General features: G+C 39.7%; 1 protein-coding gene across 2 annotated transcripts in view; it reads right to left on the bottom strand.

The window, feature by feature from the left end:
- Positions 1 to 1,244: 1,244 nt before the first annotated feature.
- Positions 1,245 to 19,027, bottom strand: part of SNTB2 (syntrophin beta 2) — a 99,150-nt gene continuing 81,367 nt past the window's right edge. For both annotated transcript variants that reach the window (XM_045815070.2, XM_087870531.1), the window contains 3 exons: positions 17,448 to 17,644; positions 7,505 to 7,689; positions 1,245 to 4,795 (listed from right to left, as the gene is read on the bottom strand). In XM_045815070.2, coding sequence (XP_045671026.2) covers positions 4,703 to 4,795; positions 7,505 to 7,689; positions 17,448 to 17,644 — 475 coding nt within the window. In that variant the 3' untranslated portion in view covers positions 1,245 to 4,702. The remainder of the gene's footprint in view (positions 4,796 to 7,504; positions 7,690 to 17,447; positions 17,645 to 19,027) is intronic.

Below are 19,027 nucleotides of genomic sequence, written 5' to 3'. Positions count from 1 at the left end.
GTAGTTTAGCTATTGCCAAAAAAAAAAAAAAAGACAACAGATGTACGGGTGTGCTCTATCAACCTATTTTTGGTACCTTATTTTACTTGAAATTCTCTCCCTTGATAGAATGAACTTGTATCATTGATCTGTATTTTTTTTTTTAGAGAAATGGTTTCCAATCTGCCACTAAGCTGTCTACTGCTAGCATAAATTTCACTTATCGTTACATGATAGGAGTAGCTATATTGCTCAAAAACACAGAATCCTGATATACAACATAATTATTCTATAACTGACTGTCATCACACATTTATTGTCTATACACCCAGTACAGGGAAGGAGACAGCGTTAAAAAAGGAGAAGGGGGAGAGATTGCTGCTGTCAGTTTTTAAAGACAGTATGTAGAAAGTAAAAAGAATTCTAGATTACCAAGCAATCTTGAGAGAAAAAGAACAGCAAATGGCAGATTCCTCTGGTTTCATCTTCAGGAGGGGAAAAAAAAGCCACAATAACAATTTAAATCTGACCGAAAGATTTCCAAACTCAAGACAGAATATAATATAATACCACCTGGCACATTATAGACCTGATAGAGATATACACACAAAAAGAGTGAATGTGATTATGGTCAAATTCAACTTAAGCTTAAAGTTTAAGCAGAATCCCAAATTTAAAGTCTCTTTTCCTTACACAGATATTTCATCTGATCAGAGGAATTTGTTTTGAGACCAAAGGGATCTAGCATTTCACTTCCTCATTAGCAATTGAAAAAAGATGACCTTTGGCTTTCTAACACCCCCTCCCTTCATTCGTGGCGTCAATGGTGGATGGCAGCAACGTGGAAATGAATGCTGGATATTTGGATAGTTTCAATATTATGTACAATCAATAGCTTATAACCAGTGAAAATAATAAGAACAAAGTTCAGCGTAAGTATCCAAGGTAAGATACAAAAAAAGCAGAGAAAGTGCTTAAGTCTACAGGTCTTCCCTGAAAGCTTCAAAAATGTTTAACTTTTAAGTAGGTAGGGCTTTTAATAGAATTTGCATAGCAGCTTACAATATGATTTGCATTAAAAATACGGAGATTCTTCCATGTTTTTGAAAACATACAAATGCATATAAATTAAAAAAGAAGACCTGGAGTTTCTCACAAATTAAAAAAAAAATCCATCATAACCTTTTCTCAAATGTGGTCACACTTTTGTCCATCAAAACCATTTACAGTGAAAACTTTTTCTAGGAGAAACAATCTTGTCCAGATTCCACACAGCTTAATTTTTTTTTTTTTAAGAATAAATTTTGGTTTATTAGCTAAGTGCATTTAATTGGCTGAAAAAAACTTTGTTACCATTCTGCTTAGGAAGATAAATTAGGAAAACAAATAATCAGTGACAATTTAATCATTTGTTGGTTAGATTTTTCCACTTCTAAAAATACAAGAATTAAATAAATCAATCTCTCCTGCCATCTAATAATGTTCCATAACAAAGTTTGTGAGGGTACGGCTGATAAAAACAGGCACTACCAGACTTTACCTAGCCTAAAAAGTGCTAAAACATGGCTTTAAAATAGGTGAATGACATTTAAAGTAGTATTTCTGATTGCTTGTGTATGTCCCAATATTTAATCTGAAACTGTCTACTAGGTAGAGGAATTTATAGTTATAATTATCTAATAAATACTGTATAAACATACATTAAAGTATTTCTTCATATAAAATATTAGATACTAATTTCCAGGTAAGATTTGTGTGGTAACTTCAGGAAAGGGCTTACCTTTTTCAGAAAAAGAATAACTGAGCTTTTCTTTTCTTTTTCTTTCTTTCTTTCTTTCTTTCTCTCTTTCGAGAAGAAAGGGAGAAATTTTAGGAAATGAGGAGGAAGAATTTTCACACGCCAATTGGTTCCTTGTAGACATCTGTGTGGAATATGGAGAAGATGTCTAAGCCCCAGGTCTGGGAGGAATTGAGGGCACAGGAAGCGGGTCCATTGGGATGAGTGGAAACGAAACTTCTACACATGGAGGCCCACAACATTCTCAGCAATTTTTCTAATTCAAAATGAAAAAGAAATGACAAGTTAAGCTGTTCTATAAAAGGTGTGAAATACCCCAAATGCCCATTTTTAGTTCTCATTTGAAAATAATTTGTATTTTGGCATCTTAATACAAAATACATATTTATCAAGGCTGTCCTATTCATAAAAAGCACTTCATTTGTGGTTTGAAAATTCCACAAACACACTTAATTGAAGAACAAGCTGGTCACCCATGATTGGAAAGCTGTTGCTGTCACAGAAACAGCTTAAGGGCTCTTGCTCTCGGGAGTGCTAGTGGTCAAAGGAAATCTCCCACACACTTTCATCTCACATTAAGACTCAAAAGATTTTTAAAAACCCTATGAACCTTGGTGTTAAACATGACAGTCAAGCTTGAACAAAATGAGCCAAAATGGCTCACATGCTTTACCTTCTCCTGCTCACCCGTTCATCCCCTTTTTTAGAGATTTTTCTCATATAACTGATAAGCACGGGGGCTCAGAATTTTCCCCGGAAAATATTCTCAGTGGCTTAGCCTTTACACTAACCAAGAAAACCACAACCAAACGGCTTTGCTGCGAAGTCTGTGACTGCATTGTGCAACTTTTCAGGTTAATAATGCTCTCACTGTGAAGAGTGTCTAAGCTCCCTTATCTGAGGGTATTATGTGTTGAAATTCTGCTCCCAGAAATCATAGCTGGACCTTCAAGATATTTTTTTTCTTCCCTTGCAAATTTACTTCAGATGGAACCAAACATAGGTTTATGAATCTTTAAAACATAAAAAGTTCTTGAAAGACATATTCTAGTCTAGATTCCAATTTCCGGTTTGAAGTGGATCAAATCATTTATTTTTGGAACGGCAGCCACGGGAAGAACAGTTCTCTCCCCAGCCTCTGTATGTGGTTAATCTCACTGTACGAGGGGAAGGAGGACTGACTTATGGGCAGAAGAAAGACAGTGGGGTGACAGTGTCTAACTCAAACTCTCTGCTAATGAGTCTGCTCTTTCAAATGTCCCACCTAGGTCAGTCTGCACTCACACCAAATCGCTCATGTTCTGCATTTATGGTTGTGGGGTTTTTTTCCTCTCTATTTGGAGTGCCACCCTCTATTACCCTCCGAAGTGCTCACATCCTCTTATGGCACTCCTAATAAATCTAGTAAGTGAGAACTAGTCCTAGACATTTCAGATAACACCAAGAACATCCAAGTCAATATTACCTTTTCTTTCAGATCTGGGGACTGCAGTAATCTTGACATTTTATATAGCTATTATACTATTTTAAATGTTTTCAGATATATACCTCCTTCATAATTAGGAAAAACAAGCTGAGTGTGGTTCTTTAATACCACAAAATCAGCAATCTTACTGCTACTAAGTCCTAATGATGACATCTGGCAATGCTTAGCAAAACCCAGGTAGCTGTTCGTGATCTCGTCACCTCGCCCACGGTAGAATGCATTACCAAGCTAACAGTGAGTCTTGAATTAGCAGCTGCCTGTCCATGCCACTCTCCTGCCACAAAGGGAGCTGACCAGGGCCAGGATCCAGCGTGGGCTCTCAAAGCCCAAAGCAACAGCACATGATGTTCGTGCTGAAGAGCTGGCTTTATAGAGCCTGCTTTTTAAACAAGCGGGCTCTCCACAAGATTTATCCTCCTCAGTGAGATCTGCCCACTAGAAAAGATACTCCTAAGGAAACCCATCTCAAAGACTATTCCTCAAAACTAAGATGGATGATCTCCCTGGAATGGCAGTGATATCCAGTTATTAAAATAGTGACTAATAAAGCTCCACTAACCCTAACCAAAGGCACATTTGGTAAGCAATAAAAAATGGCTTAGGCTAAAAAGAGGATTTTTTTTTTTTAAAGAAATCTTATCCCCTGGCTCCTACCAAAGAGAAATCAGAAAAATCTAAAACAAGCAAACCTCTTCTTTCAAATCAGTGGTTTCCAACTTGGTTGCCACCAGAAAGGGAGCGGAAGGCAAGGCAAATCAAATTTCGCAAGTTCTAAGTCCTAAAGGTAGCACTTATAAGTGGCAAAGCTTGTGATGCGGTGGGAAAGTGACAGCCAGGGTGGGATGCAGGAGAGCCAGGACAGATGGGAGATGCTTTGGTGTGCAATTCAAGGACTTCCTAGGGTGGAAGGATTAAGTGACAGTAAGCTCCAACAGCACGTACGACCTATCTGCAATGGCCAAGAAGCACAGGTGGCTGGAAACTGGCACCTGGGAAGAGACGGTTAAACTAAGCAAGATGTCAAGGCTAAGCTCGAAACAAGTCCTGTAGGAAGAAGAAAACGAAAACAACCCTTGAGTATTTGATTCTGCCCTAAAAAAGACAAAAAACAAAACAAAACAAAAACCCACAATGAGCCGTCCTTCTTCACAGGGGAAATAAACCTAGTGACTTAGAAACCACATTAGGAAACGAGACAATAAATCAACAGCTTCAGTCTGGAGCTTATTAGAGTCCTAGAATTTCTGGCCAAGGTAGCTCGTGAAAGGCAGGCTCTTCTTTAAACACGGTTACTGTTCAGCAGTGATCTGCAGGTCCTCATCAAGGCACTGTGCTGGAGGAGAGAGCAAAGAGCTTTCTTTTTGTGCTTTTTTTTTTTTTTTTTTTGAGGTGGAAATACTTCTTGTGACATTCAAGACTCTTTTCTGATTCTGTGCTGCTCATACGAGCAGTCCCATGCGAGTGACTTTGGCTGACAAGAACGTGTGCAACACAAATACTATCGGCTTCGGACAAGAATGCAGGTCCATGGTCTGTGGAGAGAGCACACGGATTGTCACTACCATACACAGAAGCTTTCATAAACAGACACAAAATAAACGAATCTGGATGTGATGTTCTACTTTGTAGAAAGAATTTGGATTAAGAAGGTGCCAGATTTATGGAAACATCTCTCAGGAACTTAAAGCCACAAATGAAAAGTATACTCTGAAGTAAGGTCACTCCGCGTAGTAATGAAACACTAGTGTGAGCTTGCACATCACAATCAGAGACAAGTGGTGGGGTGCTGGGTTCCACTGTGCCTGCAGGAAGAACTAAACAGTAGAAGATGTAAAAGAAAGAGGAACACCCTATATGGAGACCATTAACTGTGATCGTATCCCCGGGGGGAATCACAGTGAACTCAGCTGAATGTGACTACGGATGCGTATGATTTTTGGTATCCCTCATAGGTTTGTGGTGGGAATGACAACTCCTGAGGCTAGTCAGGGGGCTAGTCATACCTTCCTAAACTCAGGCCTCTAATCTGGACAGCTGACACCAGGTAAACAAGGAGACCTGCCATCAGGCTGCGTGAGTCAAGTGATTTGTCAGTCATTGGCACTGATGCAGAAACCAGGAATAGGACATAGTAAACTATACCTTCTAAAGAAAAATACAACTTTATTCAAAATATAAATTACAGAGCACGAATTTCATCATTAAACTTTGTATATATTAAGTATAAGCAGGGACTAAAACCACATAGACAGCAATAGTCTAACACCTGTCTTGCTAAATGACAACTGCTATTAATAACTGGTTAATTTAATAGAAGTTAATTTAACAGAAGCATTTAACTCTGTCTAATGCTTCAGGCTTTTTTTTTTTTTTTAATATATACATATCTTTATTTCCCAGCAAGGTCTCTTCCCAGAGATTAGATACAATGCTTAAATCCAAATGATTTTAAAGTGCTTATTGGATTCCTGAGGCCCTTGAAACACCACCTGATCTAATCAAAGAGCTTTGGGTGGGAAATCAGTGATTTGATGCTTCAGAGTACACTTCCTCTGGCCTTCTGAGGGATGTGTTTCCCACTTTTTTTTAAGTTTAAATTCAATTAATTAACATATGGTGTATTATTAGTTTTGGAGGTAGAGTTCAGTGATTCATCAGTCTTATACCCAGTGCCCATCGCATCATGTACCCTTCTCAATGTCCATCACCCAGTTACCCCACCTCTCATCCCCCTCCTCTCCAGCAACCCCCAGTTTGTTTCCCATGATTAAGAGTCTCTTATGGTTTGTCTCCCCCTCTGACCTCATCTTATTTTTCCCTCCCTTCCCCCATGATCCTCAGTTTTGTTTCTTAAATTCTACATATGAGTGAGATCATATGGTAATTGTCTTTCTCTGATTGACTTATTTCACTTAGCATAATACCCTCTAGTTCCATCCATGTTGTTGCAAATGGCTGCTTCAGGCTTTTGAAAAGCCCTGGTCCATGGCCCAACCATAGTTTCCTAAAGACTCATCATTTAAAATAAGACTTCTAGGGTGCCTGTGGCTCAGTCCGTTAAGCGTCTGCCTTCAGCTCAGGTCATGATCCCAGAGTCCTGGGATCAAGTCCCATATCAGGCTCCCCCTCAGTGGAGAGTCTGCTTTTCCCTCTGCTCCTCCCTCCCCTGCTCGTGTTTGCACTCTCTCTCTCTCTCTAGCAAATATAAATAAATAAAATATTTTTTAAAAATTAAAATAAGATTTCTAGGCATGATTTCTTATTTGGAGGTTATTATCTCTAAGATCTCTTTTAGTAATAAAATGTCAAGATTCTGTTTTACAAATTTCCACCTATGGTGATTGCGTCAACAGATATAATACTTCATGTGTAAGACTTCAACTACTGGCTCAAAACTGATATGACCGAAAAGGCATTATTTTACTCCTTTATCATAATTTATGATTTCTGAAGTTCACTTGACACAGTTCTGTGGTTCCCTAAGGGAAATCATGAATTCCTGCCGATCTTCCCTTTAAAAGGCAAGGAGATTAAAAAAAAAAAAATGGCTGTGTGGAGATAGCTCTGTATCTTTTTTCCTGATTAGCAGAATTTCTTTGGCAACCAAGTCATTCTATTACTTTTAACTCATCTCAATCAACTACTAATAATAGCAATGGATAGAATTTATTAAAGTTTACCAGCTTTTGTATTTTATAGCTCATATTTGATAAAAGCCTATTTCTTAAAAGGGCTATCCATTTTTTCTTTCTACCATTCAACCAAAACTTTTTAAAAAGGAATGATTTCCTAATGTGGGGAAAAGAAAAACACAGACACACACACACACACACACACACACACACACACACACACACACAAGTCCCAAACCCAAACCCAATACACTTTGAAAACTGAAGAACAATTTCCTGACTCCAACTGGACTATTAGTCCATAATTTTCTTTTCTTTTTTTTTAAATTTTTTATTTATTTATTTATGTGACAGAGAGACAGCCAGCAAGAGAGGGAACACAAGCAGGGGGAGTGGGAGAGGAGGAAGCAGGCTGCCAGCCAAGGAGCCCGATGTGGGACTCGATCCCGGAACGCCGGGATCATGCCCTGAGCCGAAGGCAGACGCTTAACAACTGCGCCACCCAGGTGCCCCTCAGTCCATAATTTTCTATACAAAAGGTAAGAAGTAATGGGAAAGAAAGAAAGAAAATACCTATTAGAGTAACATGGTTTTCAGAAATACTCTTACCAGTTCTCCCTCAGGACCACCAAAATCCAGATACAGATTTCTGATGCCATCATCAGCAGACATTTTCAGCCTTTCAAAGGGGTAGCGGTACAATATGCTGCTGGAACCTCCATTTTCCTTGGAGATAGTGAACCCATTTTCATAGTGCACAGTGAATCTTACTTCTTGGCCATTTAGCGTGCAGCCTGTTGAAGACAAGCAAAAAGCATCATTATAAAAGTTACTACTTCAGGGGCACCTGGGTGGCTCAGTCAGTTAAATGGCTGCCTTTGGCTCAGATCATGATCCTGGGGTCCTGGGATCAAGCCCCATGTCAGGCCCCCTGCTTATCAGAGGAGTCTGCTTCTCCCACTCCCCCTGTTGATGCTCTCTCACTCTCTCTCTCTTAAGTGAATAAGTAAAATTTTTAAAAAATTAAAAATAGAGTTACTACTTCTGTTATCAAGTAGAAAAGGATTCTTCCGACTTCAACAAAGGAAAAAGAATCTTTTTTTGAGAACGTGTGATACCTAACTTATTTGAAACTCCCTGAAGTTTTGTTCTGGTTGCTTGGGTCAACATCTTGATTGAGATGAGAAAGAGATGACCGTAACTCTCAATTCGATTCAGCGAGTATCAACTAAACACTTGTGCTGGCAGTAGACCGTGCGTGGTACTGGAGAGGTAAGAGGCATGGTCCCCCCTCTCAAGGACTTCATAAATGAATAAAGAATAGGTCAAATTGGATAGGCAGTGAAGTAGAGAAAGGTTTCGAGTGGGCAAGAAGAAAGAACAACCAAAGGAGAGAAGGCAGAGATGCCTTTTAGGGGCAGTCACATGGTCTGGTTGGTATTTGGGAAGAGGATAAAGATAATGCTTATTATCAAAGGTAAAGGCTACAGTTAGCAAAAGTCACACTGTCAGTCCTAGCAAAGATAAAATTCAAAGGATTGATCTGAATTGATAGGAAAAAAAACCCTTTGATCAATAAGACCGACACATGTCTTTTCACAAGACTGGTGAAGTTTCTGTTCCACTAACATCTGACCGCGGTTTTGTTGTTTTTGTTTTTTTGTTTTTTTGTTTTTTTGTTTTTAAAGATTTATTTATTTATTTATTCGACAGAGATAGCCAGCGAGAGAGGGAACACAAGCAGGGGGAGTGGGAGAGGAAGAAGCAGGCTCATAGCAGAGGAGCCTGATGTGGGGCTCGATCCCAGAACGCCGGGATCACGCCCTGAGCCGAAGGCAGACGCTTAACCGCTGTGCCACCCAGGCGCCCCTGTTTTTTTGTTTTTTTTTTAAAGATTTTATTTATTTATTCATTCGACAGAGACAGAGACAGAGACAGCCAGCGAGAGAGGGAACCCAAGCAGGGGGAGTGGGAGAGGAAGAAGCAGGCTCATAGCGGAGGAAGGTTTTGTTGTTAGTACAGGGGCTACAAAGTGTGAGGCCCTCTGAGATCTGGGAATCAACGCAGCCGTTTGAGAGATGAACTTCAAATCACCTAAACGATCAGAGTCACGCTATGCCTGGTCACAAAAAGTAGCTTCCAAACAAGCAAGTCCTCCTATCCAGACTAATCAATGTATTCTTCCACTGCACTTGCAAAAACATTCAATTAGTTAAGATAGCTCTGTGTTTAAGAAATAAGGAAAAAGAATCACAGACAAATATTGGCAGTGTCCCTTCTCAGGGCTACTCAAAGAAGAGAATTTTGGACAAAAGACTTTGAATATTAGTTATCCTCAGAAAAAAAAAAAACCCTCAGGGGGAAACATGTAGAAAGTAATTCATTGCAATAATCTCTGAATAAATGGCTAAGCTTTTGGAGGAAGAACAGATAGATCCCAATCAAAGCAACTAGGGTACAGTTTTCAAGAGAATTTTATTCTATTAACATCCCTGAAGCTATAGCATAGTCAAGGGTAGTAAGATCTGATGAGAAGAGAGGGGTCAGTTCTAGTCTAGAAAAGAAAAGCTCAAAGAAAAAGGATTTGCTCAAGTTCTTGAAACACTGGCTGGAGAAGGTGCAATGCAGGTGGGCGAGTATTTCTGCCTGCAGGTGAGTCTCTAGTGGGGCTAGATCAGGTGAGTGCAGCCAGCAAAGGCAAGCCATTAACCCCATAAGAGCTTGCCATAAGCGAAGTTTCCTGAAGATTCTGTTTAGGATTGTTCCCCCCAAGAGGGAAGGAAAGGAAAGCAAATGTAGTGTATGTGTGTGTTACTTCAGAAAAAACAGGGGTGCCTGGGTGGCTCAGTCGGTTAAGCATCTGCCTTCGGCTCAGGTCATGAATTCAGGGTTCCTAGATCGGGTCCCATGGCGAGCTCCCTGTTTAGCAGGGAGTCTGTTTCTGCCTTTCCCCTAACTCGTGCTCTCGCTCTCTCTCTCAAATACATTTTAAAAATTAAAAAAAAAGACAACAGAATATTGTTTATGATTATCTCAACCATGAAAGGAAGAAGTAAAAGTGACACTAAATACATCTGGGTTTAGAAGTGAGTTTGTTTTCATTTAAAACTTGTAATTAATACCAGATAATTTTGAGAGCAATGTTGTGCCTAATAGTTGTAGTTAATGGCTTCTCCCCAAATGGTAGGTAAAAATAGTTGAGGCAATGGTGCCTAAGTACCCTGGCATCTCTCATCCTCAGAGGGTGTCAGGAGTAGTGCACCAAAGAGCAAAAAGCCTCTGACTGTGATTTAATGTGTGTGTGTGTCTGCGTGTGTGTATGCGGGGGGGGGGGGGGTGGAGGGCAGGGAGCTGTGCTAAGTGGCCCTATTCTGATGGGACAGGATCTGGGACTTATTAGCGAAGCTCTGGGCTACTCCAGGTGGCTTAAACTAAAATCCTTTTGTGGGCTATAAATCCACTATGCACCTCAATTTATAGTAAGTCAGTAAAAAATGTAATGTGCTGATTTTACTTAACAGGGCTTTTATCAGAAATAAAAAAAGACACAACAGCAGCATTCAAGGACAATCAAAGAACATCAAATATTGAAGTTTAAAAGACAGAAAAAAACTACGGTTTTTGAGGTAATCGAGGGAGGAAGATAAACATTCAGCACCCAGCAGTGGGGGAGGGGGGGCTGGCTTTGTGTTCCTTTTGGAGGGTTCAATGTGGGTTTATGGTGTTCAGAGCTCAAGTTAGGGGAAGCAAATTCATGAGCCTGGCCCCAGAATAATCAGAAAACATACATGAAGTCCAGTGGAGTTGTGAATTATGTCTTAGTTTTGTTTCTTCATTAAATCATTTATTCCTATTTTTTAAATTCTCTGCTCTTACAGGGCAGCAGGGATGACAGATGGGTTATCACATACAATATACACTGGAGAAATCATTGTTTTGTTTTGTTTTTAAGATTTATTTATTTTAGAGAAAAAGAGAGAGAGAGAGCAGGGGGAGGGGCAGAGGGAAAAAGAGACAAAGAATTTCAAGCAGACTCCCCCCATTGAGCATGAAGCCCAACATGGGGCTCAGTCTCAAGACCCTGAGATCATGACCTGAGCTGAAAGAGTTGGACACACTCACCCGACTGAGCCACCCAGGTGCCCCGAGAAAGCACTGTTTTGAGCACTTATTATGTGCCAGACACATAGTTACATGTTACATTATGTGTTAGGTGCTGGGAGATACAGAGTTAAATAAAAGATGCTTCCTATTCAGACAAGTGAGAGAGAAAGAAAAGGAAATATGGATACAGAAGAATGAACTAGGTCCTTATGCTAGGGAAATGGACAAGACACTATGGGAAGACAGAGGAGAGGCGAGTAGAATAATTCTGGAGAACTGAAAAAGGCTTAATTAGAGGTGCTAATTCACTGGGGCTTAAGTAACAATGACAAGCATAACAATGGCCACTTTGTTGAGTGTATACTATATACCAGATTTAGTTAATTGTGACATTTTAACTCATCTAAAAATCTAATAAACTCTCAGGGTTTTTTGGAAAATTTTATTACCATGAAATATGTAAAACAGACACTCATCTCTTCTCTAAGTTCATCTCATCCCTGAGACTTAATTCATAACCCACCCACAACCTGGAATAGATGTCAGGGACAAGGTGGTGATCAGGGATGGGGTGAGAGGAGGTGGGGGAAAGGCTGACATGTGTACCAACCGCCTAAAACAGGGAATCTCCAGTTTACCACATGTACTCTCATTCAAGCTCAATCATTCTGATCAAAGTTCTCTGAGGAGAATCTCCCTCTATTATTAATAATCTGCATTAGAAAATTCTCTGACTTCATGCTTAAGGTTAAATTATTACACTCAAGTATTATTATTATTATTTTTTTTTTTTGAGAGAGAGAGAGAGTATGGGCGCATGTCGGTGGGGGAGAGGGGGAGAGGGAGAGAGAGAGAATCTTAAGCAGACTCCACACCCAGCATAGAACCCATCATGGGGCTTGATCTCATGACCCTGATATCATGACCTGAGCCAAAATCAAGAGTCAGACGCTCAAAGTGCCTTTGGCTCAGGTCATGATCTCAGGGTCCTGGGATCGAGTCCTGCATCAGGCTCCCTGCTCAGAGGGAAGTCTGCTTCTCCCTCTCCCTCTGCCACTCCCCCCCAACTTGTGGACACTCTCTCTCTTACTCTCTCAAATAAATAAATAAAATCTTAAAAAAAAAAAAAAAGTCAGATGAACAACCGACTGAGCCACCCAGGAGCCCCTCAACATTTCCCTGTAAACTAGATCTCCCCCATTAACGTTTTTAGATGTTCAAATCTCTTATTATTAGAAGAAAAGCTATTACTCAACTCCTCACCTTCCCTCTTTCTGTCCCTCTTTTTAAAAAGATTTTATTTTTAAGTACTCTCTATATGCAATGTGGGGCTCAAACTTACAACCCTGAGATCAGGAACTGATCTCTACCGACTGAGCTAGCCAGAAGCCCCCCTCTTTGTTTTTTAAAGGAGGTGTCTTTAGTCAGTTTATCTCTGTTTCACTTCCCATCCAATCCTCAGCCCTCTGCAGTCTGCCATAGCCATCACACCACTGAGCGTCTTTCCCCAAGGGCACCAAAAATTATCTCCATGTTGCTGAATCCAACCAGCTTCTTTAGCTCTGGTCTTGATACTTGTAAGTATTCCTTGTCAGCTGTCTACCCAGTTTCTATTTCTCCATTCTTCATTTACAGCCAAACCCCAATTTTATTCAAGTTTCCACATTCTTTCCTCATGTGTTTCAAAGAAGGATGATCTCAACTTCGAGGATAGATAGCCCCTGAGCCAATCAGAGCATGGCTTTCCCCTAGTGACTGCTGTTGGTCCAGAGTATACACATGAACCAAACTGGCTCAATCAGATTTAAAAGAAATACAATTGGGAAGGGAAGACCAACCTTCAGCTTTTATTCTTTTCTTTTCTTTTTAAGATTTTATTTATTTATTTGTCAGGGACAGAGAGAGCACAAGCAGGGGAGCGGCAGGCAGAGGGAGAAGCAGGCTCCCCGCTGAGCAGGGAGAGTGATGTGGGACTCGATCCCAGGACACCAGGATCATGACCTAAGCTGAAGGCAGAAGCTTAACCGACTGAGCCACCCAGGCTCTTTCTTCTTGCTTTTTCTTTTATGTAGATAATACAAGTCTATCAAGTATAATCAAAGGGCTGATCGCATATGCCCAGGGTTACAAAGAACATGGCACTATGTTCCTTTTTTTTTTTTTTTAAAGATTTATTTATTTATTTGACAGAGATAGAGACAGCCAGCGAGAGAGGGAACACAAGCAGGGGGAGTGGGAGAGGAAGAAGCAGGCTCATAGCGGAGGAGCCTGATGTGGGGCTCGATCCCACAACACCGGGATCATGCCCTGAGCCGAAGGCAGACGCTTAACCGCTGTGCCACCCAGGTGCCCCCGGCACTATGTTCCTTTCTTACAGCTATTTGGTCAAAGGCGTGAAGTAGGTCTTACTTATTTTTATTTCTCTCATTACAAAGGACAGCATTTTGTAAGTAATAAGACAATAAATATTTGTCGATTTAATGGATTAAGAGAAACTGATACTGTATATGTCCTCTAGGACTTTAATCTGGGCATAGGAATGAGTCATTTAGAGGGGAAAAATAAGGGGCTTAAGGCACTGGTTTTGAGTCAGAAAAGACCCAATTCAAGCCCTCGCCACATTAACCCCAGTTCTTTCATCTTAAAAATAGAGGTAATAAAACTTGGCTTCGAAGTGTGTGTGTTAGGGTCAGAGGAAACATGCATTCAATCTATGACTTATAACAACCCTGATAAGCACTCATTATTCCTTCTGCTTCTGTCCGTCCTACTTCAAAGGCAGGGGCTATGCCTACCGTATCTATTTTAGTATAGCCAGTAAAACTACAGAGTTTATACTCAATCCATATTTGCCCAGTAGATGAATAAAAAATAAAGAGAATTTTACAAAATAGAGAACATGGTAAGAGCAAATTCTTTCGTCATATATGCTAACAACATAAATACTTTAAAATGCTCATTTTTCTTCTCCTCTTGCAGATTTTCTACATATTTAGTAATGTAACTCCTCCTATATCTACCACTGCTTAGTCTTTTAACACCAAAACTACAGAAATTCAAAGTATTCATAAAGTTCTTGTTTGATTCAAAAATTGTAATAGTTTGGGTAATCAGTATGATGAAATTAGCCTTTAAAAGCATACTTATTAAAGTTCAAGCAATTATATACATATATGTATTTTCACATTTTGAATTCCTGTGACAAATGGAAAATGGTTTTATATACTAAAGGGAATTAACTGCATTATCTGCCTAGTGATGTTGAGGTTCACATTTGCTAAAAGGAAAAAGTTCTTGTGTACTAGAAGGATCACGGATCAATTCTACTGTAAACTAATAAAGGTTTAAAATTAAATGAACATTATGAAGTTCACATATTGTGTTCAATAGCAAAATCTTACAGGTAGTCACTGAAATTTTTCTAAATGAGTAAACTATACAAAAATAAATAAATAAATGAGTAAACCATAACCAAAACACGTAAGAGACAAAGAAACAGAGCTGAAATGATTTCTTCTTGTCAACTTCCTGATGTTCTTTAGGCCACGGATATCTGAATAGGTAGTACAATGTGCCATAATTAGTTTTAAATAAACCTTTCTGAATTGCCCAACAATTTAACACAAAGTGGTAACGTGCATCTGAAGGACATGCTTGCTTGTGTAAGTATGTGTGTATCTATGCGAATGTGTATCTATGCGAAGACATAGTAGATCAGGGGCGCCTGGTGGCTCAGTAGTTAAATGTCTGTCTTCGGCCCAGGGCGTGATCCCAGGATCCTGGGATCAAGCCCCGCATTGGGCTCCCTGCTCCCCTGGGAGCTTGCTTCTTCCTCTCCCACTCCCCCTGCTTGTGTTCCCTCTCTCAATGGCTGTCTCTCTCTCTGTCAAATAAATAAATAAAATCTTAAAAAAAAAAAGTCCTAGTAGATTTGGAGCACGTACACACACACACAAACACATTTTAAAGGAATTCTGGCTCTCATCAAGCAGTTTACCTTCAGCCAGTTTAATACATGTGGCACAGTTCTAAATACAAAGTAAGTGATTAGTAAGTACATCATTTGATCTGAATTCTGGAAATGAAAGTATTACGAAGGTAATATTAAACTACAGCTGTATATGGGAATGAGAAAGTTCAAAACTAGCAAAAAATACGTTTCTTTTGTCTATTTTAAAGTATTAGGACCCAACCAATCCTTTTTCTCTCTCCCCTCAAGCCATCTGTACTGAAACAACTGTGAGCCAAGGACTGGACAGAGTTTTGTTTCCTGCCAGAAGTTCAGATGCCAGACACCAAAGCAACGACACAAAACTAAAAAATGTTAAAAAAATCTAAGTTGCGTTCTTTCTTTTGGGAAACATCTCTCTCTGGATTCTTTTTTTTTTTTCTTTTTTAAGATTTTATTTAATTATTTGAGAGAGAGACAGCATGAGCAGGGGGGACGGGCAGAGGGAGAGGGAGAAGCAGACTCTCCACTGAGCAGGGAGCCTGATGTAGGGCTTGACCCAAGCACCCTGGGATCATGACCTGACCCAAAGGCAGACGCTTAATCATCTGAGCCACCCAGGCAGCCTTCTCTCTGGATTCTTAAAGAAGATATGGTGATCCCAGATGCCAGGAAAGGGCCTAAAGAATTTCTTGGGCTCCCCAAGGGAACACAGAGCACTGCAGACCTTCACATTGAGGACACAACACAGAAAGCACGTTATGTGGCCAAGACTAAAACCAGAGCCCTGCAGCCCTTAATGTGGTCACCAACCACTATATAGAGAAAACAGGTGGGAAATACACAAGTAAGAAAGACAGTGTGGATGTGGTGGCTTTGGTCAAAATCCGAGGTGGGGCCTTACTGGTTATTGGTGTCATTGCTTGAATCATCACTGTGGTTGTAAGGAAAATATCAAGCAATTACTAAAGAGCTGAAGAATTATGTCATTTTGACAACATTTAAAAAACTGTCCCTCTGCCAGTGTTAGAAGATGACCCATGCAAATGCTGCCTATGCAATTCTAAAGCCTTGGAGGGCCCTCCCTTTCCAAAAGCAATGGAAAGAAAGATAAATTACAAGACGTTCTGCCCTTTGAACATCTTCTCTTTTTATACAACTCTATAAAACTGTTTATAAAATAAAATACATAGAAAACAGGAGCAAAATTAAGTAAACTGATTTGGAACCAAGATAATCGAATTAATTCAAGCCACATTTGAAACTCTGTGTCTTCGGGGCACCTGGGTGGCTCAGTTGGTTGAGCGTCTGCCTTCGCCTCAGGTTATGATCTCAGGGTCCTGGTATTGAGCCCTGCATCGGGCTCCCTGCTCAGTGGAGAGCCTGCTTGTCCCTCTCCCTCTGCCCTTCCCCCAGCTCATGCTCTCTCTCTGTCTCCAATAAATAAATAATCTTAAAAAAAAAAAAGAAACTCTGTGTCTTCATTTTGATTATTCTTTGCTCTTGTTAAACTGGAAAGCAATCTGGAAATACCTATACATACATATACATGTACAGACACACAAATATATACAAATGAAACCATATAGACCAGCCACAAGAGGGCGCTGCAACAGTGAAAAGACACCACCAGGCTTCTTTCCTTCAGATGCTTATTTCACTAAGTACTGGGCACACATTTTCAAACTTTTCAAACTCAAAATTCCTTATTTTTCTGTAGACATAAGCCTTGCCAGAAGCCCATATTTTAAGGGTGTTTATCCAGATCTTAGGCTCTAAATCTTCTGAACTAGAGGGTTAGTGCATTTAGTATTTAGTAAATGAGTTGTTATACTATCACATACAGATTAAAACGATGAACAGCAAAACTGCCATGTTGTACATAGGGTGTTATGAAGTAGCCATAGACAAGGTTTAGGAAAACTTTACTAACGAAACAGAAAAACCAGGTTTCTTCCACCATGATCACATTAAGCTGCCATATTTTAGAATATTTTTGAGTCTGGCCCATACGATAATGGATTTTACTTTATTATTCTTTTTAAAGATTTTTAAAAAGACTTTATTTATTCACTTGATATATATAGAGAGAGCATAAGCAAGGGGAGTGGCAGGCAGAGGGAGAGGCAGACTCCTGCTGAGCAGGGAGTCCAATGCGGGGCTCGATCCCAGGACCCTGGAATCATGACCCTAGTGGAAGGCAGATGCTCAATCAACTGAGCCACCCAGGTGCCCCTTTCTATTAAGATTTATTTATTTTAGAGAGAGAGAGAGGGCATGAATGGGAGGGGCAGAGGGAGAATCCCAAGCAGGCTCCACACCCAGCGCAGAGCCTGACATGGGGCTCGATCTTAGGACCCTGAGATCATGACCTGGGCTGAAATCAAGAGTTGGATGCTCAACCAAATGAGCCACCCAGACATCCCTGGTTTTTACTTTAAAACAAAGTATAACATTTCCATTTAATTCCTATTAGAAATGGTATGTCAGGATCTATACCTAGAGAGACTTCCTTAATTAGTTCAGCAGCAGCATGGCAACCCTGAACAAGTATCCTGGTCCAGGTTGACAGATCCCGATGCGTCTCCACCCTGAAGAGATGCATCTCGATGCCCTGCCGAGAGCCTGTTCTGGTAGCAAACGTTAGGTCAGATCCAAGTGAGGGTGATCGACATCCGGAGCCAGAATGAACCAACCTAGGACCACAAAGACGACAAAGATCAAAAGTAATCAATGTACTGGTATAGGAAAATGTCAGCCATTTATGCTGATAAGTAAGCAGAAAGTTATAAAAGCCATCTGCAGTTTTTGAAAAAGTACATTTCAAAACAATATTATAGTTTTTGAAGTATATACCATTCTGTTTTCCCATAAAATGACCCCTTGAGTCACAGGCAGAACACTGGGCTGGATGAGCTAAGGCCCAATTTTCTATTGGCTTTTTTATGCTCTTGAAAAGGCTGTGCATGTAAAAAAAAAAAAGGTTCAATTTTGATAAAGAAGTGTTAAGTCCACACAAATGAACATCCTCCCCTATCATCAACATCACTCACTAGATGGTACTTTTTTTTTTCCTACCAAGAATGAACCTACAATGACACATCATAATCACTCAAAGTCCATAGTTTACTTTAGGGGTCACTCTTGGTGTTGTACATTCTGTAAGGTTTGGACAAATGTGTAATGATATATCCATCATTATAATATACAAATGCCCTAAAAAATTCTCTTTGCTCTGCTTATTCATTCCCTGCCCTTCCTCCTGGCAACCACTTATCTGTATACCTTTTACTTCCTTTTCTTAACTTATTGCATTAGCAAGGATTGCTGGTATGATGTTGAAAAGGAATGGCATCCTTTTCAGGTCATCCTTGCCTTGTTCCTGATCTTAATGGGAAAGCTTTGTGCTTCTCACTATTAAGCATGATATTAGCAATAGATTTTTTTGTAGCTAGTCTTTATCAAGTTGAGAATGTTCCTCCTCTATTACTAGTTTACTTTTTTTTTAATCATAAATAGGTGTTAGAATTTGTCAAAATTTCTGCATCTCTTGATAGATTCATATGATTTTTCTTGTTTAGCTTGTTGATGGGATGGATTACATTAATTGATTTTTGAATATTGAACCAGCCTTGCATATCTGGGATAAATCCCACTTGGTCATGGTATATAATTCTTATTATACTTTTTGGATTTGATTTGCTAATACTTTGTTGAGGACTTTTGCATTTATACTCATGAGAGATATTGGTGTACAGTTTTCTTATAATGTCTTTGTTTGGTGTTGGTATTAGAAAGTATTGCCTCTGCTTCTACCCTCTGAAAGAGACTGTAGGGAATTTCTTCCTTAAATGTTTGGTAGAATTCACCAACGAACCCATCTAGGCCTGGTGCTTTCTTTTGGAAGACCTTACACTTTCCACAAAAATTAATTCAAAATGGATCTTAGATCTAAATGTAAAACACAAAAGTAAAACACTTCCGGAAGACATTTTAAGAGAAAATCTAGGTAATCTAAAAAGATACAACACCAAAAGCATGATCCATGAAAAAAAAAATGGTAAGTTGTACTTTCTAAG

This window comes from Ursus americanus, chromosome 21, assembly GCF_024610735.1.
Source record: "Ursus americanus isolate L20-20 chromosome 21, mUrsAme1.1.p, whole genome shotgun sequence".
NCBI classification, from domain to species: domain Eukaryota; kingdom Metazoa; phylum Chordata; class Mammalia; order Carnivora; family Ursidae; genus Ursus; species Ursus americanus.
The sequence above is the reverse complement of the archived record's forward strand: the minus strand, read 5'-3'. Positions and strand labels throughout refer to the sequence as shown.